Source organism: Cherax quadricarinatus, chromosome 81 (assembly GCF_038502225.1).
Source record: "Cherax quadricarinatus isolate ZL_2023a chromosome 81, ASM3850222v1, whole genome shotgun sequence".
NCBI classification, from domain to species: domain Eukaryota; kingdom Metazoa; phylum Arthropoda; class Malacostraca; order Decapoda; family Parastacidae; genus Cherax; species Cherax quadricarinatus.
In genome coordinates, this window is record NC_091372.1 from 9,708,448 (window position 1) to 9,733,523 (window position 25,076).

The 25,076-nt window shown below is 43.8% G+C and overlaps 1 protein-coding gene across 1 annotated transcript in view; it reads right to left on the reverse strand.

The window, feature by feature from the left end:
- Positions 1-5,653: 5,653 nt before the first annotated feature.
- The window catches only part of LOC128699754 (glucose dehydrogenase [FAD, quinone]), a gene marked incomplete at its 5' end in the record, with an annotated part of 36,965 nt that continues 17,542 nt past the window's right edge, over positions 5,654-25,076 (reverse strand). The window contains 6 exon segments of the mRNA XM_070102359.1: positions 5,654-6,120; positions 9,323-9,474; positions 13,625-13,698; positions 15,243-15,420; positions 21,524-21,681; positions 23,437-23,593. Of these exon segments, the coding sequence (XP_069958460.1) occupies positions 5,979-6,120; positions 9,323-9,474; positions 13,625-13,698; positions 15,243-15,420; positions 21,524-21,681; positions 23,437-23,593 (861 nt within the window).

Sequence of the window (25,076 nt, forward strand, 5' to 3'; positions counted from 1 at the left end):
GGCTTAGGCTTGGTTACAAGTACTGACTGATGTTGTAGTGGCCAGGCTTAGGCTTGGTTACAAGCACTGACTGATGTTGTAGTGGCCAGGCTTAGGCTTGGTTACAAGTACTGACTGATGTTGTAGTGGCCAGGGTTAGGCTTGGTTACAAGTACTGACTGATGGCTTGGTTACAAGTACTGACTGATGTTGTAGTGGCCAGGCTTAGGCTTGGTTACAAGCACTGACTGATGTTGTAGTGGCCAGACTTAGGCTTGGTTACAAGTACTTCTGGAAGTTTGGGAGACACACAGATGTAAATTATGTGATCAGGCATATGGTCACTCTCTTGAACACTATGTGCTTAATTGTCCACTCATTGAGGAATACAGAGAGACAGTATAATAACCTATGTGACATGTCAAGATATCTTATTAATGAAAATAAGATACCAGATATACTAAGCAAATTTCCTAAATTTGCTTGTAACAGATAAGTGAACTATAGATATGTAGATATAAATCCATATGTATTCCTGTTAACCCTTTGGGGCCTAGTTCCTAGGCCTTTTGTGTATCCACATGCTCTCGCGCTACCGTCCACAGGATGGATATGGGGTGCACAATAAACTAGCCACTTCGGTGGCAAAATCTCTAAATCTAATCTACCCACGCCCTCCATAAACTACCCACACACTCTCCATACACTACCCACACTCCATACACTGCCCGCACTCTCCATACACTACCCACACTCTCCGTACACTACCCGCACTCTCCATACACTACCCACACCCTCCATACACTACCCACACACTCTCCATACACTACTCTCCATACACTACCCGCACTCTCCATACACTACCCTCACCATACACGACCAACACCTCTCAATACACTACACTACCAGCACTCTCCATACACCTCCACTCTCCACACTACCCACACTCGATACACTATACACTACCCTTCCCGCATACTTTACCCGCACTCGCCAACACTGGCCACACTCTCCATACTTTACCAACACTCTCCATGCCCTATCCACACTCTCAATACACTACCCACACTCTCTATACATACACTCTCCATACACTCACTTTCCATACACTACCATACCGACCAACACTCTCTCAATCTCTATACACTACCCACACACACTCCATACACTACCCACACACTCTCCATAATTACCCGCTACACTACCCACACTCTCCATACACATCCCACACTCATACACTACTAGAACTCTCCATACTACCCGCACTCTCCTTACACTACCCGCACTCTCCAGACACTACTACACACACTCCATACACTACCCGCACTCCCCATACACTAACCACGCTCTCCATACACTACCACACACTCCATACACTACACGCACTCTCCATACACTACCCTCACTCTCCATACCCTACCCGCACTCTCCATACACTACCCACACTCTCCATGCACTATCCACACTCTCCATCCACTACCCACACTCTCCATACCCTACCCACAATCTCCATACATTACCCACACTCTCCATACACTACCCAAACTCTCATACTCATACTCATACACACCCACACTCTCCATACCCTACCCACACTCTCCATACCCTACTCACACTCTCCATACACTACCCACACTCTCCATACAGTACCCACACTCTCCATACACTAACCTCACTCTACATACAGTATCTGCATTCTCCATATACTACCCACACTCTCCATAAGCTACCCGCACTCTCCATACACTACCCACACACTCTCCAAACACTGCCTGCACTCTCCATACACTACCCACACAATCTCCATACACTACCCACACACTCTCCATACACTACCCGCACTCTCCGTACACTAACCACACTCTCCATACACTACCCACACTCTCCATACACTACCCGCACTCTCCATACACTACCCACACTCTCGATGCACTACCCACACTCTCATACACATACTCCTACCCACACTCTCCATACTCCCTACCAACACTCTCCATGCTCTATCCACACTCTCATTACACTACCCGCACTCCCCATACACTACCCGCTCTCTCCATACACTACCCACACTCTTCATACACTACCCGCACTCTCCATAGTACTTCCCACACTCCATACCCTACCCACACTCTCCATACCCTACCCGCACTCTCCATACACTACCCTCACTCCCCATAATCTACCCGCACTCTCCACACACTACCCACACTCTCCATACTATGCACTACCCACACTCTCCATACACTACCCACACTCCATACACTACCCGCACTCTCCATACACTACCCACACTCCATACCCTACCCACCCTCTCCATACACTACACACACTACCCACACTCTCCAAACACTACCCACACTCTCCATACACTACACGCACTCTCCATACCCTACCCACACTCTCCATACACTACCCACACTCTCCATACACTAGCCACACTCTCCATCCACTACCCACAATCTCCATACACTACCCGCACTCTCCATACCCTACTCACACTCTCCATACCCTACTCACACTCTCCATACACTACCCACACTCTCCATACACTACCCTCACTCTCCATACCCTACCCACACTCTCCATAAACTACCCGCACTACACTACCCGCACTCCATACACTACCCACACTCTCCATACACTACCCGCACTCTCCATACACTACCCCACACACTCTCCATACACTGCCTGCACTCTCCATACACTACCCACACACTCTCCAAACACTACACGCACTCTACATACACTAACCACACTCTCCATACACTACCCACACTCTCCATACACTACCCGCACTCTCCATACACTACCCGCACTCTCCATGCACTACCCACTCTCTCCATACACTATCTGCCCTCTCCATACCCTACCCGCAATCTCCATACACTACCCGCACTCTCCATACACTACCCACACTCTCCATACCCTACCCACACTCTCCATACCCTATCCACACTTTCCATACACTACCTGCACTCCCCATACACTACCCACACTCTCCATACACTACCCACACTCTCCAAACACTACCCACACTCTCCATACACTACCTGCACCCTCCATACACTACCCACACTCTCCATACACTACCCACACTCTCCATACACCACCCGCACTCTCCATACACTACCCACACTCTCCATACACTACCCGCACTCTCCATACACTACCCACACTCTCCATACACTACCTGCAGTCTCCATACACTACCCACACTCTCCATACACTACCCACACTCTCCATACACTACCCACACTCTCCATACACTACCCACACTCTCCATACACTACCCACTCTCCATACACTACCCACACTCCACAAACACAACCAACACTCTCCATACACTACCCACACTCTCCATACACTATCCCACCTCTCCATACACTACCCACAATCTCCATACACTACCCACACTCTCCATACACTTCCCACACTCCCCATACACTACCCACACTCTCCATACACAACCCACACTCTCCATACACTACCCACACTCCATACACTACCCGCACTCTCCATACACTACCCACACTCCATACCCTACCCACCCTCTCCATACACTACACACACTCTCCATACACTACCCACACTCTCCATACACTACCCACTCTCCATACACTACCCACACTCTCCATACACTACCCACACTCCCCATACACTACCCACACTCTCCATACACTACCCACACTCCATACACTACTCACACTCTCCATACACTACCCACACTCTCCATACACTACCCACACACTCCATACACTACCCACACTCCATCCACTACACACACACTCTCCATATACTACCCACACTCCATACACTACCCACATTCTCCATACACTGCCCACACCCCCATTCGAGTGTCAACAAAGAGGGCATGGGGTCGACGGCACACGTGTTACCTTCTCAACATGTAAGTTTATAATTACGTGTTATGTAGGGAGGGGCACTGTACACCCACGTTAGATTTCCTTTTTTGAGGTTATCCTAGTTACTTTACACATATGCTGCTATGTATGATAATCTATGTAACTGTATTTGTGTATACCTGAATAAACTTACTTATACCATAAACAGATAATGATATGTTAGGACTGGAGATACGGTGTTTACTCTGAGCATCATGTGCATAAGATAAGATTTCGTTCGGATTTTTAACCCCGGAGGGTTAGCCACCCAGGATAACCCAAGAAAGTCAGTGGGTCATCGAGGACTGTCTAACTTATTTCCATTGTGGTCCTTAATCTTGTCCCCCAGGATGCCACCCACACCAGTCGACTAACACCCAGGTACCTGTTTGCTGCTAGGTGAACAGGACAACAGGTGTAAGGAAATGTGTCGAAATGTTTTCACCCGCCGGGAGTCGAACCCGGACCCTCCGTGTGTGATGCGGGAGCTTTAGCCACCAGGCCACCGGGCCAGTTTAGTTTAAGTTTTATATTTTATTTCTTTGCAGCTAGGAGCATTCGTTATGTTGTATCTGAATAATGGATCATCAGTAAACACCCGAATGTCTCTTTGGCCATGTTCGTAGATCTTACACAAGATAAGAAGGTTGTGTTGTAGCCTTGCTTAGGCATACCCGGTGGTGATGGCTGTTGCGTTGAGCTGCAAGGCTGCAGGTTGCACAGAGGTAAAGACGGCAGATAACATGCCGATATGCATTGCACTGATGCAACTACATCAGAAAAGTGTGCATGATACTAGGGACACCTGACAGGAACCTCCCAAAATCAACCGTTCAACTCTACAGCAAGGCATCGGTGAAGATGATTGGGCTGCTTTTACCAGCCGATGGGACATGTTTAGAAATAGGACCGACCTAACTGAAAGTCAAGTAACTGCTCAGCTCCTGGCCTGCTGTGAGCCGGATTTAGAAGCCGTGTTTTTCAGGGAAACTCCCACACTAGCCTCCACGAGCAGTATTTTATATTATTGTAACCACGAACGAGCGGTATTGAATCAATAACACTGTGACTAGCCGAGGATTCGAACCCATGTCGTTTTGACCCACCTCATGGTGAGCAAATATCACGCATGACGCTTTAACCCTCAGGACCACGCAATCCTACAAGAATCACGCACCCAGCAGAGCTAATGTTCCTCAGATAACGGTAAAACACCTAGCTCTGCTGGGTGCGTGATATCTCAGTAACCAGGCTTTAAATTCCATTAACCATCTATCGTGCTTACATTGTGTTTAAATGGGTATTCAACTAAAGTCCCCTTTTTAAGCACGTTATGTTTAAGTTACAGGGACTTTAAGAGGGTCATTAAGGTTGATAATTAAGATACGTGTGCAGAGTTTGGGTATTGTTAATCTGGAAATGTTTCGTCAGCTAGCAGCTTCTTCAGTACAATGCTGAGAACGGTGGAAGATGAGGAGGTGTTAGAGGTAATCGGTCCCTGAGCGTGGAGTCGATGTGTTCACGGTATCAACCTTGATATAAGTTCAGCATACTAGCGGAGATGAGATGTAGCAGTGGTAGGCGGAGTCACCAGCGAAAAGAACCCACTAGCGGAAGTACGTCGGGCCTATGGGTTAGATAGGCCTTGAAGACGTCACTCTCTCGCAAGTTGTTGTTGTGTCTGACAGAATTAGGGTTGTCTGGTACTTGTACACTACCAGTCAAGAATACTTTAATACCATAAATTGGGATTTAAATAAATTATCGGTGTATATGCACTGTGAGATTTTATTCTCTTAGTGTTTATATCATGATAATCTCTTACATGTACTATGGTATACCCACAGCCCGGTCCGTGACCAGGCCTCGTGGTGGATCAGAGCCTGATCAACCAGGCTGTCACTGCTGGCCGCACGTAAACCGACATATGAACCACAGCCCAGCTGATCATATAAGTAAGTTTATTCACATATCTTTCACAAACTTACATTTCTACAATTGATTTACACATCAACATACGTGTAAATTACCCATTAAAACTCAGTCAAGTTAAAGTGACGTATTTGTAATGGGATCCTTGCAATATTATTGCAAGACTTAGATCAAGATTCCCCAATCTTGCTTGATAAGATCAGCAGCTCTCTCACCAATCATGATAGTTGGGGCATTCAGGTTGCCCGTCACGATCTGGGGCATGATAGAAGCATCGACTACCCGTACCCCTCTCACGCCTCGTAACCTGAAAGGGGAATTGAATTTGAAAAAAACTTATGTTACACAAATAAGATGATAAAGTGCAGAGATTTTTCTAGTGTGTTAGTGTTAGAACGATTACCTATATACCTGGAGAGAGTTCTGGGGGTCAACGCCCCCGCAGCCTCATGGTGGGCCAGGGCCTGATCAGCCAGGTAGTTACTGCTAGCCGCACGCAGTCCAACATGCGAACTACAGCCCGGTTGGTCAGGTACTAACTTTAGGTGATTGTCCAGTGCCTGCTTGAAGACAGTCAGGGGTCTATTGGTAATCCCCTTTATATATGCTGGAAGGCAGTTGAACTATTTTGGGCCCCTGACACTTACTGTGTTGTCTCTTAACGTGCTAGTGACACCCCTGCTTTTCATTGGGGGGATGTTGCATCGTCTGCAGAGTCTTCATAGCCTTCATAGGGAGTGATTTTCGTGTGGAAGTTTGGTACTAGTCCCTCTAGGATTTTCCAGGTGTATATAATCATGTATCTCTTCCGCCTGCGTTCCAGGGAATACAGGTTCAGGAACCTCAAGCGCTCCCAGTAATTGAGGTGTTTTATCTCCATTATGCGCGCCGTGAAGGTTCTCTGTACATTTTCTAGGTCAGCAATTTCACCTGCCTTGAAAGGTGCTGTTAGTGTGCAGCAATATTCCAGCCTAGATAGAACAAACGACCTGAAGAGTGTCATCATGGGCTTAGCTGGAAGATTTTCCAGACAGTGGTCAGTTTTCAAAAGCTGTTCCTGGAATTGCTGGGACGTTGCATCTGGAAACTTGTATACAACCCAATGACCAGGTTTTGGTTCTCGATCTTTACTGCTAAAACTTCAACTACATCATTTGAGGCATTTAGTAGTCCTGAGCATATAAGTGACTGTGATATATGGAGAAGATGTCTTGATGCTGGTGAAGGGTTCTTGTTTTGCGGCATTAGAGCTACACCCCCTTGGATCAAATCTTATTGCTTTACATATTCCAGGCGCTATATGGCCCCCTGGGGGTTAAGTGCTCTCAAATGAATAATAATAAGTACAGTTCAAACTGAGACAATTTAAATAATAATTATCCTAATTCAAATCAAATTTATCATTCTGTATCTCCTTATGTTCAGCTATCAAAACTTTGGGGCCCCGTCCCTGGGCCCATCAAGTACCTCTGTAGCCTTCTGGACTACCCCCCAGGGGATGGGTATGAGGGTGCATAATAAAGATACTAAGCTAAATTAAACTAGATATATATTGCACCCCTGAATGATGTCTAATGTTTATAATGTATATTTGATGTATATTCTTTCATATAATTTTATATTGCTAATATTTTCATTAATAGCTAAGATAAAAATATCTTATTGTATACTATTATTTGACCTAGCTATGTCATTAGGTTGGATGTAACATTTACACTTCCCTGTGCTTACTGTTCGAGAGTTGTGGTTGGCTGTCCATATTGCTAAACTGCTTAGCTATCACCTCGCTCGTTTACCTACCGGTGTTTCTGCAGCACCAGGGGCGAGTCACGTGATATCAATTGATGTGAAACCTGTAGTCGAGAAATCAATCTCTCTCTCTCTCTCTCCACAGCTGGTCATCACTCGACCACCAGCATCTCTCTCCATTTCTCCAGGGATCTCTCTCGTCTCTGGTTGTTCATTATTTAGACTGTTTTGGTAGAGTATTGTTTCGCTGGTGAGTCGAAACATACTTCTTGTAACTCTGTGTACCTCTGATCACAGAACTTTGTTCAGACTTGGTGATTGTTGATGTTTTGCTGAGGTTGTGTGTCATAATGACACTAAGTCAATTACTGAGACATAACGAGCACTTTGAGCACACACGCATATACTATAAGTTTTATACTTGATAGTAACGTACCAGACCGTACTTAAGAGTCGTACTGCTATGAAATGTGCCTTATTATTATTATTATTATTATTAAAGATTCGCCGGTATTCTCCCGGCCCGGGCTTTTTCCAAGTGGTGGCCCGGCTTTGGCTCCCTCTTTAGGGAGTGTCTGAGACCTAAGTCTCCCATGGGAGGAGGCACAAGTACCTCCTCATCTTTGGGACCAACTGTCCCCAGGCCTAGCCACAAGCTAGGCCTCTCTGGTCTGCCATCCCCGCCACAAAATTTGATTAACACAAGCCTATCCGATGTTATCCTGACGCCAAATGACTTCGAACAGGCGATAAATGACATGCCCATGCACTCTGCCCCAGGGCCAGACTCATGGAACTCTGTGTTCATCAAGAACTGCAAGAAGCCCCTATCACGGCCTTTTCCATCCTATGGAGAGGGAGCATGGACACGGGGGTCGTCAGTTACTAAAAACAACAGACATAGCCCCACTCCACAAAGGGGGCAGTAGCAACAGCAAAGCTACAGACCAATAGCACTAACATCCCATATCATAAAAATCTTTGGTCCTGATCACCACCCATCTAGAAACCCATCAGTTACACAACCCAGGGCAACATGGGTTTAGAACAGGTCGCTCCTGTCTGTCTCAACTACTGGATCACTACGACAAGGTCCTAAATGCATAGAAGACAAAAAGAATGCAGATGTAATATATACAGACTTTGCAAAAGCCTTCGACAAAAGGCACCTACCCTACCCTAGAAGGGTTAGGCATGGTGTCGATCAAAAAATGTGCCTTCAGAACTATGCTACTATATGTACAACTTAACATTACACTACAAGAGAAGTGTAGGAGCTTATATCCTAATCTATATCAAAATTCATTTAGTTTGATTTTGTCCACCTAGACAACTTTGTTAATAAACATCTCAATTTCTATTTAGTTAGTATTGTATCAATTGCAATCCTAAATCACTATTAAAATTTATCACAATTTTAAAGGATAACTGAACTAGAATATTTTCTGCTTGTTACAAAAACCAGAAACATGTTGAATGCTAGAGGGAAAGACCTGGTATTCTCTGGAGATGTCTATACTTTATAGATATCTCCATTTTGTAACATCCCAGTCGTCTTTTAAATCGCTGGTTAAGTTGTAAGACGAGAGTCATACACTTGTACCTAACAAGAGTTCAATCATTACAGGGGCTTTCTATATAGTATGTCATTGATGTCAGCTATGGTCTGTATAAGTTGTATAGTATGTCACTGATGTGAGCTATTGCCTGTACAAGTTGTATTATGTACTTGTAGGAACAAAGATTATTATTCCACTTACTTGAGAGTATGGTCCACAACGCCCAGAGGGTCAGAAGACGGGGCCATCTTACAGGTACCAGCCGGGTGATACATAGTTTTGGCTGTGTGCCGTGTATAACATGCCCAGTAGCTGTCAGATCCATACACCTCTCTCTCACATCCTGGCAACACCTACACATATAACTCGTAAGTGGTAAACTGATTATATAAAGCCACTTTACCTGACATTATGAAACTTGCAAGATATTGTAGTAGTATAAATTACCTTAAAGACATATTTTTATGTTAATGTAAAAATTAATAATTTTGTACCAAAAGAACCTTAGAAAACTTACCTAACCTTATTATAACAAGCACAATTTAATTTAGCGTAATCCAATTAAATATATTTTAGACAAGTTTACAATAATTTAATAATAAACACAATGAAATATATTTTTTTCGTTAGGTTCAGAATGATTTTTCCGAAATTGCATACACAAATTTTCGTTTGCCTTATTCGGCAAGAAGGGCATGGCTATTTAAGCCAAAATCGCAAGCTTTACCTATTCGGCACTATAATATATATATATATATATATATATACAGTGGACCCCCGCATAGCGACCTTAATCCGTGCAAGAGGGCTGGCTGTTATGCGAAATGTTCGCTATGTGAATGAATTTTCCCCATAAGAAATAATGGAAATCAAATTAATCCGTGCAAGACACCCAAAAGTTTGAAAAAAAAAATTTTACCACATGAAATATACATTTTCCTACACACAAAGAGAAGGATACATGCACAATAGTAGAGTAGTACATGCACAATATATATTGTGCATGTACTACTCTACTAAATGAAGAATAAATGACACTTACCTTTATTGAAGATGCAGCAATGACTGATGAGACACTGTGTCCTGGGAGTGCCTTTTCCTCCTGAGTACTGTAGGTCCTGTTTGGTATTTTCTTCCAGAACAGGCCTTATCACACTGTGTATGCCACTACGATTCTTAAATCTCTCAAACCAACCTTTGCTGGCTCTAAATTCACCAATATGAGCACTAGTTCCAGGCATTTTCCCTGTTCACCTGGGTGTTAGTCGACTGGTGTGGGTTGCATCCTGGGAGACAAGATTAAGGACCCCAATGGAAATAAGTTAGACAGTCTTCGATGACACTGACTTTTTTGGGCTATCCTGGGTGGCAAATCCTCTGAGGTTAATTGTTTCTTGGTATTCTCAATAAGCCACACCAACAACGGTGCTACAGCAGCAGCAGCAGCAGCTGACGATGTTACAGCAGCAGCAGACGATGCTACAGCAGCAGCAGCAGCAGACGATGCTACAGCAGCAACAGACGATGCTACAGCAGCAGCAGACGATGCTACAGCAGCAACTGACGATGTTACAGCAGCAGCAGACGATGCTACAGCAGCAGCAGCAGCAGACGATGCTACAGCAGCAGCAGCAGCTGACGGTGGAACAGCAGCAACAGACGATGCTACAGCAGCAACAGACGATGCTACAGCAGCAGCAGACGATGCTACAGCAGCAGCAGATGATGCTACAGCAGCAGCAGACGGTACTACAGCAGCAGGAGCAGCTGACGGTGGTACAGCAGCAGCAGCTGACAGTGCAGCAGCAGCTGACGGTGATACAGCAGCAGCAGCAGCTGTACCACCAATAGTAGCGATGGTTGATTGGGGTTTATTATACAACCTGGCCAGCTCGGAGACACGCACTCCACTTTCATACTTATCAATGATCTTTTTCTTCATCTCCATAGTAATTCTCACCCTTATTGCTGTAGGGTTGGCACTAGAAGCTTTCTTGGGGCCCATGGTCACTTATTTTCCAGAAAAAAATCACCAAAAACACTGTAATAATACAAAATGTTCCGATTGTATGCTTGGATGTTACCGCGGAGGCTGGCTGGTAAACAATGCCACCCGCGGAACATGTGAGCGTGGCTCAGGCCGCACATTGGACGCGTCTCGGACGAAGGCCGCTGAGCGGGTTTTTGTCCACTATGCGGGGCAAAATTTTAGCGATCAAAGCGTCCGCTATGCGGATTGTCCGTTATGCAAGGCGTCCGTGATGCGGGGGTCCACTGTATATATATATATATATATATATATATATATATATATATATATATATATATATATATATATATATATATATATATATATATATATATGTATGCAAAGAATCGCAGACAGGCGATCTTAACTATGCAAGACAAGCCACAGGAGGGTGGAAATCTTTAGTTGAAGTACTTTCACACTTCTCAGTGCATCATCAGGAGCTATGCAATGTTGCAAGGCTACAACTGAAGGAGGGGAAGTTTTTCTCAGCATAGTGCAGAGTGGGCCTGTCGCCTCCTTCTGGCTCTCTTAGACAGTGGCCAGCGGTCGGCGTCACACCCACCATTGCCATCATCCCCCCATATGGGGTAAGAGGGTTTTGAGAAGTCAAGGATTTTGAAATTAGAAGATATAAAAGTCTGCCCCAAGCTTTTTCTAACCGTTTAGAACAGGTCCTGTGACTTGAGAAAATACGTTTCTCAGTGGATATTATATATATGGATTGCTATTATTCTGTGTAGCCCATTTAATTAATATAAGGAGGAAAATGAATGCACACTCTGTCTGTTTAAATGTTCTGTTCCTGAATGTTCTCAGGGGTACTGAGACATCCTTTATATTGTCTACTATTCTGGGATTCTTCTATACCATTCTTATAACATTTCTAAGATCCAGATTTCTACATCTAATATCCTTTAACCCACTACCTATGTAATCAGGTAATCTTGTCAATGTATAGTGCAATCACTGCTAAACGTGTTATATAAGCATACATTAACTGGCGTAGCATGGTGTTTTGGTGTGTAGACAACTGGTCGAGCGTCACCAATCCATCATGTGACCACCTGGCATAATGAGCAATTATGTTTTGGTAGAGTATTGTTTCGCTGGAGAGTCGAAACATACTTCTTGTAACTCTGTGTACCTCTGATCACAGAGCTTTGTTCAGACTTGGTGATTGTTGATGTTTTGCTGAGGCTGTATAACCCATAATTTGAGTTATATACGGTATTCCTGTCATGTTTCAAGAGAGAAGATTCAATTATGTTTCATTCTGTGACAGAACTGTTTGATACAATAATTCGGGCAGCATCCCATCCCGGGGGGTGATTACAGGAGCTAACGTAGTTAAAGATAGCGTTCGACTCCTGCCCTCTCCTGACTGAGTATTTATGTTGGGCTATTTTGGTTTCCAGAATTTTGCCTGTTTGACCTATATATGAGAGAGGACACTGAGTACATGGAACCTTGTAAACCCCACCAACTTTGTTAGAGGGTGTGTTTTTAAACAGCCTTTTTTTCACTGTCCCAGTGTTTTTTTGAAAGCAAGGTTTATATTGATCTTTTTTAATGCCTTACGCATGCAGACCAGATTCTCATTGTATGGTAAAACTAGTACATTTCTCCTGGCCATCATTTCCTTAGGTTAATTCCTGTAGAAAGTCTTTCTTGCTGACATTAGTGCCTTCTCAACAAAATCCCTAGAGTATCTCAGTTTTGTGGCTATGTTAAGATATCCTAGGGATTTTGTCGAGAATAAGTAAGTTTATTCGGGTATACACAAATACAATTACATAGATTGTCATACATAGCATGTGTGTAGAGGATTGAAGTAAACTCTCAGAACATATACACTGAGAGACATATACATCTCGGTGTATATATCACGTGACAAATGCCAGTGTGACTAGATGATAATTAAGCCAACAGATCATACAAATGTACAAGTATTTAGGATTATACGAAAGTATTTCAAATTTTACAAAGGCTCAGCTTTACAGGATACAGGAGTCCTCCTGTATCCACGGGGGATACGTATTAAAGAGCTGCCGTGGATACCGGAACCGCGGATACTAGCAAACCCTATATATAAGTCCTATACATACCTAACAAATATTAATTGATAATTTATGCACAATAAATAGAGAATTATTACTTTTCACTGATGGGAAGTACTTCAAGGCTTGTCTTAGGCTTTGAACAACTTCCAGCTTCTCTATTTTTGCTCTTTGGGGCCGTTATGAATTAAGAGGTACTGTTGGGCCACTGTAAACAGTGGATAACTGAAACAGCGGATACCGAGTCAGCGAATACCGAATCAGTGGATACCGAGTCAGCGAATACCGAATCAGCGGATACCGAGTCAGCGAATACCGAATCAGCGGATACCGAGTCAGCGAATACCGAATCAGCGGATACCGAGTCAGCGGATACCGAGTCAGCGGATACCAAGGTTTGACTTATAAACATACCTTATCATGGAACTTGGCTTCATGGTCACTCTTCAGAGCTGTTGTATTACCGATCCCCAGAATAAACTTTATACCTGTGGAATTAATTTTTACTGTTATTCATTATTATATTATTACTGCAAACTGCTGTAAATTATTACTGATATATATTATTTTTAAAATGAGTCTAGATAAGATATAATGTGATTTTTTTATGAATTTGATTTTACTATTTACTAATGTTGTTAGGTAAGACACATATGCAACAGTTAGGTATCTTTATTATGAAACGTTTCGCCTACACAGTAGGCTTCTTCAGTCAAGTACAGAAAAGTTGATAGAAGCAGAAGATACTTGATCATCTTCAAGTATCTTCTGCAGATACCTAACTGTTGCATATGTGTCTTACCTAACAACCTGTCGGTATTTTATACCATTTTAATGTTCACTATTTACTAATGTTTTAGACAAATTTATTATTAATAATCTTAAATTTTTAATGGGTAGAGTGGAAAGCCAGTGGAAGGTATCGGTCAGATGACAAAAACTGCAGTGACTGGTCATCATATGACTAAGACCAACATCAGGAAACACTTGTTTTGTTTCCTGACGAATTCTAACATAACCTTCTTCTTTACTCATTTTATATTGATTAAAAATACGTAATGAAGAGATATATTATGAATGACTAATTTAATAATAATTTAATAATAATCGTAAGAAAATATTAAGATACAGTAACTTAGGGCTTCAATAACAACGCCTGTACTTGCTGAATAAATTTTTTTTTATGGAATCATGTCCAGTATCTTCTCCCGCACACATCCAGTACTCTGTTTTTCCAACGTTAAAGTGCTTTTTAAAAGTACTCGTCACATACTGGTCACAGACCGGGCTGTGGGGGCGTTGACCCCCAAAAACCTCTCCAGGTATACACCCAGTACTATAGTGGAGGATTAAGTCTGAATGTCCCTGAGGTACAACTCACGTAGCTTCTGCCTCTCCAGGGGAACTAGTCTGTGTTCAACAGGTAGTCAGACTTCTGAAGTGTTAAGAGATGGTTGGACCAGAAAAGGGACCTTTTCAAACATCTTTTAAAACTCATGCTCTTTCTTTGGATGTTCCAACATGTTGTTTTCATCAGTCACAGAACGGGTGGGATTCGAACCCATGGCAAGAGTCCCATCCGTTCCTTTGTTTGGTTACGATTTCATGAGTAAGTTTATTGTGTAGGTGGGCTTGAACTAGATCTGCCCAGTAAGGGCCAATAGGCCTAGTGCAGGGTTACACTCTTGTGTCCATGTTCACTCGTTCTTCACTAACACCGCCAAAGGGAAAGATACCAGCCACTGATTCTTCAGTGTGATAAGTGCGGAACTTCAGAACACTACTGAAACTGCTTCTCAGAAGTCTTTCAGTTGTATAAGCACTTGACTTGCAGCACCTCCATATACAGCTGTTGTCCCTCTCCAGTCCGTGTTGGGGAAAACGGGTCGTCGAAAAATTAGGACCCGTGGAGGGACTTTATCCTGACGAGCAATATAACAACATAAATCTTCTAAACACTATCTATTATGTCTTTTGTCCCAGATCAAGTACTCTCATACTCTCATGTGCTCTCGTACTCTCATGTACTTACCACGTATAAAGGCAGCAACATCATCAGGGTGACTGAGGAAGTTGGGGTCAATGAGAGGGGACTCGTGAGGGTCGCCAGACCTCAGCCGTACAGTCCCTCGGCTCTTTTGTCGAGCCAACAGAGGTAAAATGTTGAACCCATCCTTCCCCTTTATAGGCCCAAAATACTGCTGGAAGAACTGCAAGATTGATCAGCAAGATAAGTATGATAAATGGTTGGATAAGATATGTATAACATCCGGTATCTTTACTGGAAAGATATTCAGCCTGAATGTCTTAAGTAAAGATACCCAGACGTTGCCACATGTGTCTTATTAGTCAAGATCAGAGTCTAATACCTAGAGGAGGTGAGTGTGGCATACAGACATGGAGGAAACTATACAGGAAGATGTTATGATCACGCCAGTGGCGTTCAGACATCTGGAATACAGGAGGATGTTATGATCATGCCAGTGGCGTTCAGACATCTGGAATACAGGAGGATGCTATGATCAAGCCAGAGACATCATCTGGAATACAGGAGGATGTTATGATCATGCCAGTGGCATTCAGACATCATCTGGGATACAGGAGAATGTTATGATCACGCCAGAGACATCAACTGCAATACAGGAGGATGCTATGATCAAGCCAGAGACATCATCTGCAATACAGGAGGATGTTATGATCACGCCAGTGGCGTTCAGACAACATCTGGGATACAGGAGAATGTTATGATCACGCCGAGGAAGTGGACACGCAGGTCCCCGTCCAAATATCTTTCTCGAGGAGTTATAAAGATTCAATCGGGTTGAATACTCACCCATAAGAGGACAGTCCCATACAAGTATTACATTTGCAAAAAAATGCATAAATATCATCAATTTCTGAAGATAAAAAACAAAATGGGCTAATACTTCAAGAAATTGAACTTGTCCTCTCCTTCCTTGGATCAAACTTGATGGAATTACATTTCTCAGGAACTGAATCTGATCTCTATTGCTTTAGTGCTTCCTAACAATAATAATAATAATAATAATAATAATAATAAATCTTCCGCGTCATTACAATACTAATAATAAAGACTAATGAAATAAAGAGTGGTATACCTGGAGTATACCTGGAGTATACCTGGAGTATACCTGAAGTATACCTGGAGTATACCTGGAATATACCTGGAGTATACCTGGAGTATACCTGGAGTATACCTGGAGTATACCTAGAGTATACCTGGAGTATACCTGGAGTATACCTGAAGTATACCTGAAGTATACCTGGAGTATACCTGGAGTATACCTGGAGTATACCTGGAGTATACCTGAAGTATACCTGAAGTATACCTGGAGTATACCTGGAGTATACCTGGAGTATACCTGGAGTATACCTGAAGTATACCTGGAGTATACCTGGAGTATACCTGGAGTATACCTGGAGTATACCTGGAGTATACCTGAAGTATACCTGAAGTATACCTGAAGTATACCTGGAGTATACCTGGAGTATACCTGGAGTATACCTGGAGTATACCTGGAGTATACCTGGAGTATACCTGGAGTATACCTGGAGTATACCTGAAGTATACCTGGAGTATACCTGGAGTATACCTGGAGTATACCTGGAGTATACCTAGAGTATACCTGGAGTATACCTGGAGTATACCTAGAGTATACCTGGAGTATACCTGGAGTATACCTGGAGTATACCTGGAGTATACCTGGGGAGGATTTCGGGACTCTTGAAGACAGTCAGGGGGTCTTGAAGACAGCCAGGGGGTCTTGAAGACAGCCAGGGGGACTTGAAGACAGTCAGGGGGTCTTGAAGACAGCCAGGGGGTCTTGAAGACAGCCAGGGGGACTTGAAGACAGTCAGGGGGTCTTGAAGACAGTCAGGGGTTTTGAAGACAGCCAGGGGTCTTGAAGACAGCCGGGGGTCTTGAAGACAGTCAGGGGTCTTGAAGACAGCAGGGGGTCTTGAAGACAGTCAGAGGTCTTGAAGACAGTCAGGGGTCTTGAAGACAGTCAGGGGTCTTGAAGACAGCCAGGGGTCTTGAAGACAGCCAGGGGGACTTGAAGACAGTCTTCAGGGGTCTTGAAGACAGCCAGGGGTCTTGAAGACAGCCAGGGATCTTGAAGACAGCCAGGAGTCTTGAAGACAGCCAGGAGTGTTGAAGACAACCAGGGGTCTTGAAGACAGCCAGGGGATCTTGAAGACAGCCAGGGGATCTTGAAGACAGCCAGGGGATCTTGAAGACAGCCAGGGGGTCTTGAAGACAGCCAGGGGGTCTTGAAGACAGCCAGGGGATCTTGAAGACAGCCAGGGGGTCTTGAAGACAGCCAGGGGGTCTTGAAGACAGCCAGGGGATCTTGAAGACAGCCAGGGGGTCTTGAAGACAGCCAGGGGATCTTGAAGACAGCCAGGGGATCTTGAAGACAGCCAGGGGATCTTGAAGACAGCCAGGGGGTCTTGAAGACAGCCATGGAGTCTTGAAGACAGTCAGAGACAGCCAGAGGTCTTGAAGACAGCCAGAGGTCTTGAAGACAGCCAGGGGTCTTGAAGACAGCCAGGGATCTTGAAGACAGCCATGAGTCTTGAAGACAGCCAGGGGTCTTGAATATAGTCAGGGTTCTTGAAGACAGCCAGAGGTCTTGAAGACAGCCAGGGGTCTTGAAGACAGCCAGGGGGTCTTGAAGACAGATAGGGGTCTTGAAGACTGCCAGCGGTCTTGAAGACAGTCAGTGGTCTTGAAGACAGCCAGGGGATCTTGAAGACAGCCAGGGGGTCTTGAAGACAGTCAGGGGGTCTTGAAGACAGCCAGGGGATCTTGAAGACAGCCAGGGGGACTTGAAGACAGCCAGGGGTCTTGAAGACAGCCTGGGGTCTTGAAGACAGCCAGGGGGCTTTGAAGACAGCCAGGGGGTCTTGAAGACAGCCAGGGGATCTTGAAGACAGCCAGGGGATCTTGAAGACAGCCAGGGGATCTTGAAGACAGCCAGGGGATCTTGAAGACAGCCAGGGGATCTTGAAGACAGCCAGGGGATCTTGAAGACAGCCAGGGGATCTTGAAGACAGCCAGGGGATCTTGAAGACAGCCAGGGGATCTTGAAGACAGCCAGGAAGTCTTAAAGACAGCCAGAGGGTCTTGAAGACAGCCAGGGGTCTTGAAGACAGCCAGGGGGTCTTGAAGACAGCCAGGGGTCTTGACAGCCAGAGAGTCTTGAAGACAGCCAGGGGGTCTTGAAGACAGCCAGAGAGTCTTGAAGACAGCCAGTGGGTCTTGAAGACAGCCAGTGGGTCTTGAAGACAGCCAGTGGGTCTTGAAGACAGCCAGTGGGTCTTGAAGACAGCCAGGATCTTGAAGGCAGTCAGGGGTATTGAAGACAGCCAGGGGGATCTTGAAGACAGCTAGGGGGCCTTGAAGACAGTCAGGGTCTTGAAGACAGCCAGGGGGCTTGAAGACAGCCAGGGTCTTGAAGACAGCCAGGGGGTCTTGAAGAAAGCCAGGGTCTTGAAGACAGTCACGGGTCTTGAAGACAGCCAGGGGTTCTTGAAGACAGCCAGGGGTCTTGAAGACAGCCAGGGGTCTTGAAGACAGCCAGGGGGATCTTGAAGACAGCCAGGGGGCCTTGAAGACAGCCAGAGGTCTTGAAGACAGCCAGTGGTCTTGAAGACAGCCAGGGGGTCTTGAAGACAGCCAGGGGTCTTGAAGACAGTTAGGGGTCTTGAAGACAGCCAGGGGTCTTGAAGACAGTTAGGGGTCTTGAAGACAGCCAGGGGGTCTTGAAGACAGACAGGGGTCTTGAAGACAGCCAGGGGTCTTGAAGACACCCAGGGGTCTTGAAGACAGCCAGGGGTCTTGAAGACAGCCAAGGGTCTTGAAGACAGCCAGGGGTCTTGAAGACAGCCAGGGGTCTTGAAGACAGCCAGGGGTCTTGAAGACAGCCAGGGGTCTTGAAGACAGCCAGGGGTCTTGAAGACAGCCAGGGGTTTTGAAGACAGCCAGGGGTCTTGAAGACAGCCAGGGGTCTTGAAGACAGCCAGGGGTCTTGAAGACAGCCAGGGGTCTTGAAGACAGCCAGGGGTCTTGAAGACAGCCAGGGGTCTTGAAGACAGCCAGGGGGTCTTGAAGACAACCAGGGGTCTTGAAGATTGCCAGGGGGGTCTTAAAGACAGCCAGGGGTCTTGACGACAGCCAGGGGTCTTGAAGACAGCCAGGGGTCTTGAAGACCAGCCAGGGGTCTTGAAGACAGCCAGGGGTCTTGAAGACAGCCAGGGGTCTTGAAGACAGCCAGGGGTCTTGAAGACAGCCAGGGGTCTTGAAGACAGCCAGGGGGTCTTGAAGACAACCAGGGGTCTTGAAGACAGCCAGGGGTCTTGAAGACAGCCAGGGGTCTTGAAGACAGCCAGGGGTCTTGAAGACAGCCAGGGGTCTTGAAGACAGCCAGGGGGTCTTGAAGACAGCCAGGGGTCTTGAAGACAGCCAGGGGGGTCTTGAAGACAGCCAGGGGTCTTGAAGACAGCCAGGGGTCTTGAAGACAGCCAGGGGTCTTGAAGACAGCCAGGGGTCTTGAAGACAGCCAGGGGTCTTGAAGACAGCCAGGGGTCTTGAAGACAGCCAGGGGTCTTGAAGACAACCAGGGGTCTTGAAGACAGCCAGGGGTCTTGAAGACAGCCAGGGGTCTTGAAGACAGCCAGGGGTCTTGAAGACAGCCAGGGGTCTTGAAGACAGCCAGGGGTCTTGAAGACAGCCAGGGGTCTTGAAGACAGCCAGGGGTCTTGAAGACAGCCAGGGGTCTTGAAGACAGCCAGGGGTCTTGAAGACAGCCAGGGGTCTTGAAGACAGCCAGGGGTCTTGAAGACAGCCAGGGGTCTTGAAGACAGCCAGGGGTCTTGAAGACAGCCAGGGGTCTTGAAGACAGCCAGGGGTCTTGAAGACAGCCAGGGGTCTTGAAGACAGCCAGGGGTCTTGAAGACAGCCAGGGGTCTTGAAGACAGCCAGGGGTCTTGAAGACAGCCAGGGGTCTTGAAGACAGCCAGGGGTCTTGAAGACAGCCAGGGGCCTTGAGGACAGCCAGGGGTCTTGAAGACAGCCAGGGGTCTTGAAGACAGCCAGGGGTCTTGAAGACAGCCAGGGATCTTGAAGACAGCCAGGGGTCTTGAAGACAGCCAGGGGTCTTGAAGACAGCCAGGGGCCTTGAGGACAGCCAGGGGTCTTGAAGACTGCCAGGGGGTCTTGAAGACAGCCAGGGGTCTCGAAGACAACCATGGGTCTTGAAGACAGCCAGGGGTCTTGAAGACAGCCAGGGGTCTTGAAGACAGCCTGGGGTCTTGAAGACAGCCAGGGGTCTTGAAGACAGCCAGGGGGCTTTGAAGACAGCCAGGGGTTCTTGAAGACAGCCAGTGGGTCCTGAAGACAGCCAGGGGTCTTGAAGACAGCCAAGGGGTCTTGAAGACAGCCAGGGGGTATTGAAGACAGCCAGTGGGTCCTGAAGACAGCCAGGGGTCTTGAAGACAGCCAGGTGGTCTTGAAGACAGCCTGAGGTCTTGAAAACAGTCATGGGTCTTAATTAATGACAGCCAGTTGCCTTGAAGACAGTCATGGGTCTTGAAGACAGCCAGGGGTCTTGAAAACAGAAAGGAGTCTTGAAAATAGTCATGGGACTTAAGGACAGCCAGGGGTCTTGAAGACACCCAGGGGTCTTGAAGACAGCCAGGGGTCTTGAAGACACCCAGGGGTCTTGAAGACACCCAGGGGTCTTGAAGACACCCAGGGGTCTTGAAGACACCCAGGGGTCTTGAAGACACCCAGGGGTCTTGAAGACACCCAGGGGTCTTGAAGACACCCAGGGGGTCTATTGGTATGTGATATTAGGTAAATTAATGGTTATAATTATAACCATAATTTTTAAAGGGGTTGAGGGGTAAGCCAGTGGAAGGCTTCGGTCAGATGACCAAAAGCTCCAGCTGTGGGTCATCATTTGACTAAGACCCGTGTAGGGTCTTGTCCTGTTTCCTGACGATCCTTACCTAACCTCAGGTAAATTTAGAATAGCTTAGATCTAATAAGAAAAAAGTAAATTAGTTTCAGAATTAGAAGAGGGCACTAGGGGACTTTTTCGAGCATTTTTACTATTAAATTTTTTAATCTGGAAGATTGTGTGCAGTAATAGCCTGGTTATGCTCTGATCCACCATGAGGTCTGGTCACAGACCAGGCCGTGGGGGCGTTGATACCCGAAACTCTCTCCAGGTAACTCCAGGAGGGATTTTGGGGAGTGATGTAAGCACGACTTTCTCTTCAACTTACATCTCTCCTGAAGCCCAGGAGATCAGTAAGCACCAGTCCAGCGTCGGCCGCTGGAGTGCCAGAAAAGAAGAGATATTGAAACTCTGGCCAGTACGGGTCACCTTCTTCGGCTAGGCCCCAAGCATATCCCTCCACGGCCAATGGATTCGTTAAAGGACCTGGCGAACAAAAAAAAAAAAAAAAAAAAAAAAAACATTGGTGCCATTACATAAACACAGGTGTTGATATAGTTAATTTACATGACTATTATGCTTCAGACTTTTACTGCTATAACCATCAAACAGTCAATCAGACTCCGGACGTTATTACTGCTTTTTGCGGAGCCAAGACACAAAAAATCAAAGAATTTAGAGTATGTTTAATGGAGTGACCAGAGTCCTAGGACCATGGTCACTTCAAAAAAGGTCCCAGAGCTGAAATTATTCATTTAGATTGGTCCTAAAGTGATAGAATTTTGCATCTTTTTATACCATACTTTTGTACCATTATATTTCAGAATTGGACTGACGGGGAGAAAATATATAACATATTTTTGCATAGTCCAAAGAGAGGTTTAACGTATGCCTATCAAAGTTAAATGAGAGTCAAATTTAAGATATACACAGATGTACCACTGTATATATATATATATATATATATATATATATATATATATATATATATATATACTATATATATGTATATATATATATACAGTGGACCCCCGCATAACGATGGCATCACATAGCGATTATTCCGCATACCGCTTACTTTAATCGCAAAATTTTTGCCGCGCATACCGATTAAAAACCCGCTCACCGATTTTCGTCCGAGACGCGTCCAATGTGCGCCCTCAGCCAGCCTCACATGTGCCGCCCGTGCCATTGTTTACCAGCCAGCCTCCGCGGTAACATCCAAGCATACACTCGGAATATTTCGTATTATTACAGTGTTTTCGGTGCCGTTTCTGGAAAATAAGTGACCATGGGCCCCAAGAAAGCTTCTAGTGCCAACCCTGTGGTAAAAAGGGTGAGAATTAGTATGGAAATTAAGAAAGAATTTGAAGGGTTTGGGGCTAACCCTGAGAAGCCTATGCCAGTTGTGGAATCCATTGTGCCTACTTCAAAAATTAAGGAAATGTGTGCACAGTGGGTTGAACTGCAAACCTTTATGGATGAAAATCACCCTGACACAGCTGTTGCAAGCCGTGCTGGTGACTATTTCAATGACAATGTTGTGGCCCATTTTAGACAAATCGTAAAGGAACGGGAGGTACAGAGCTCTATGGACAGATTTGTTGTGCGACAGAGGTCCAGTGACTCTCAAGCTGGTCCTAGTGGCATTAAAAGAAGAAGGGAAGTAACCCCGGAAAAGGACTTGCTACCTCAAGTCCTAATGGAAGGGGATTCCCCTTCTAAACAATAAGTTCGACACTCTCCCCTCCTCCCATCCCATCAATCATCACCAGATCTTCAATAAAAGTAAGTGTCATGTAAGTGTGCATGCCTTTTTCAGTTTGTGTGTATTAAAATTAACATTTCATGTGGTAAAAAAATTTTTGTTTTCATACTTTTGGGTGTCTTGCACGGATTAATTTTATTTCCATTATTTCTTATGGGGAAAATTCATTCACATAACGATTATTTCGCATAACAATTACCCCTCTTGCACGGATTAAAATCGTTAACCGGGGGTCCACTGTATATATATATATATATATATATATATATATATATATATATATATATATATATATGGTACGTATGTATGTGTGAATATTTAATAATAACTGTAACTTAACCATTATAAGATTGGTGCCCAGTCTCTGGACTCATTATTTGCTTCTGTATTCTTCTGACTACCGCCCACGGGAAGGCTGAAAAATATAACTATTAAACTAACTCACGGTGCAGCTACGAAATACAGAAATGAACCTTGTCTGTTCTGGATGTAATTTCTAATGTGTGCGGGATTGATGAGATCCAATAAGCGGGAAGCAGATCCTGGCTTGACAGTCCACGAGAGGCCGACGACAGCTGGATGGTCCTGTAGATTGCTGCCCACTCCAGGAAGGTCCACCAACACTGGTATCTAGGGTGAAGATGCAACATAGTGGGAGCAAGATGTAAATGATGGCAGATGAAGTTTACATATACGTATATACGTGTGTATATATATATATATATATAGTATATATATTTATATATATATATATATATATATATATATATATATATATATATATATATATATATATATGTATATAGATATTGGCAGTTTGGAGGGATATGTTATGTATCTTTATACATATATGCTTCTAAACTGTTGTATTCTGAGCACCTCTGCAAAAGCAGTGATATGTGTGAGTGTGGTGAAAGTGTTGAATGATGATGAAAGTATTTTCTTTTTGGGGATTTTCTTTCTTTTTTGGGTCACCCTGCCTCGGTGGGAGACGACCAACTTGTTGAAAAAAAAAAAAAAAATAAATATATATATATATATATATATATATATATATATATATATATATATATATATATATATATATATATATATATATATATATATATATATATATGCAAAACAACCATTCTGAAAGAATAGAGAAATTCCAAGCGCATTCGTGATTACTCACATTATATATATATATATATATATATATATATATATATATATATATATATATATATATATATATATATATATATATATATACATACATATATATTGTCTTCTCTGAGGATGAGGGTCCCCATTCCAGCTACAGAGGTGGTACTTCCCTATATATATATAAATATATATATATATATATATATATATATATATATATAAAAAATCACCTTTTATGTGATCTTTTGTATATATATATATATATATATATATATATATATATATATATATATATATATATATATATATATATATATATATATATATATATATATAAACCCAATATATATATATATATAGATATATATATATATATATATATATATATATATATATATATTTCCGGGGGAAGTAAAATTTTCCTCTTAAATGCTAAGAGGTTTAAAATGCGGGCAAGGGCTAGTAACCCCTTCTCCTGTATATATTACTAAATTTGGGAAAAACCAGTTTTTTTTTGGGGCCCACCTCCTTGGAACGGCGGGTTTTGAAAGAAGAATATATATTTTCTATATATATATATATATATAATATATATATATATATTTTCGGGAATAGGCAGAACTTAATCTTGGTTTAAATACACGTTCATCTTCCCTATAGGAAAAGAAAAAATTTGCTGAAAAATTTTTAAAATCTTCTAACTACGAAAAAATGTTTTTATTTTGTTTTATTAAATTTTTAAAACAAATCTAAAATTTATTTAGGGTTTGGCTTAAATTACCTTTTAAAATAAGGTTATAAGTTTTCAAGATTCTTTGGTCAAATTTAAAAATTTTACATTAAATTAATGAAAAAAAAATTTTAAAACGATAAAAAAAATTTTTTTAAATTAATTTTTAAAATGAGTTTTTGAATTGACCAGTTTATATTGACATATTTTAAAAAACAGTGGACCCCGCTCGGG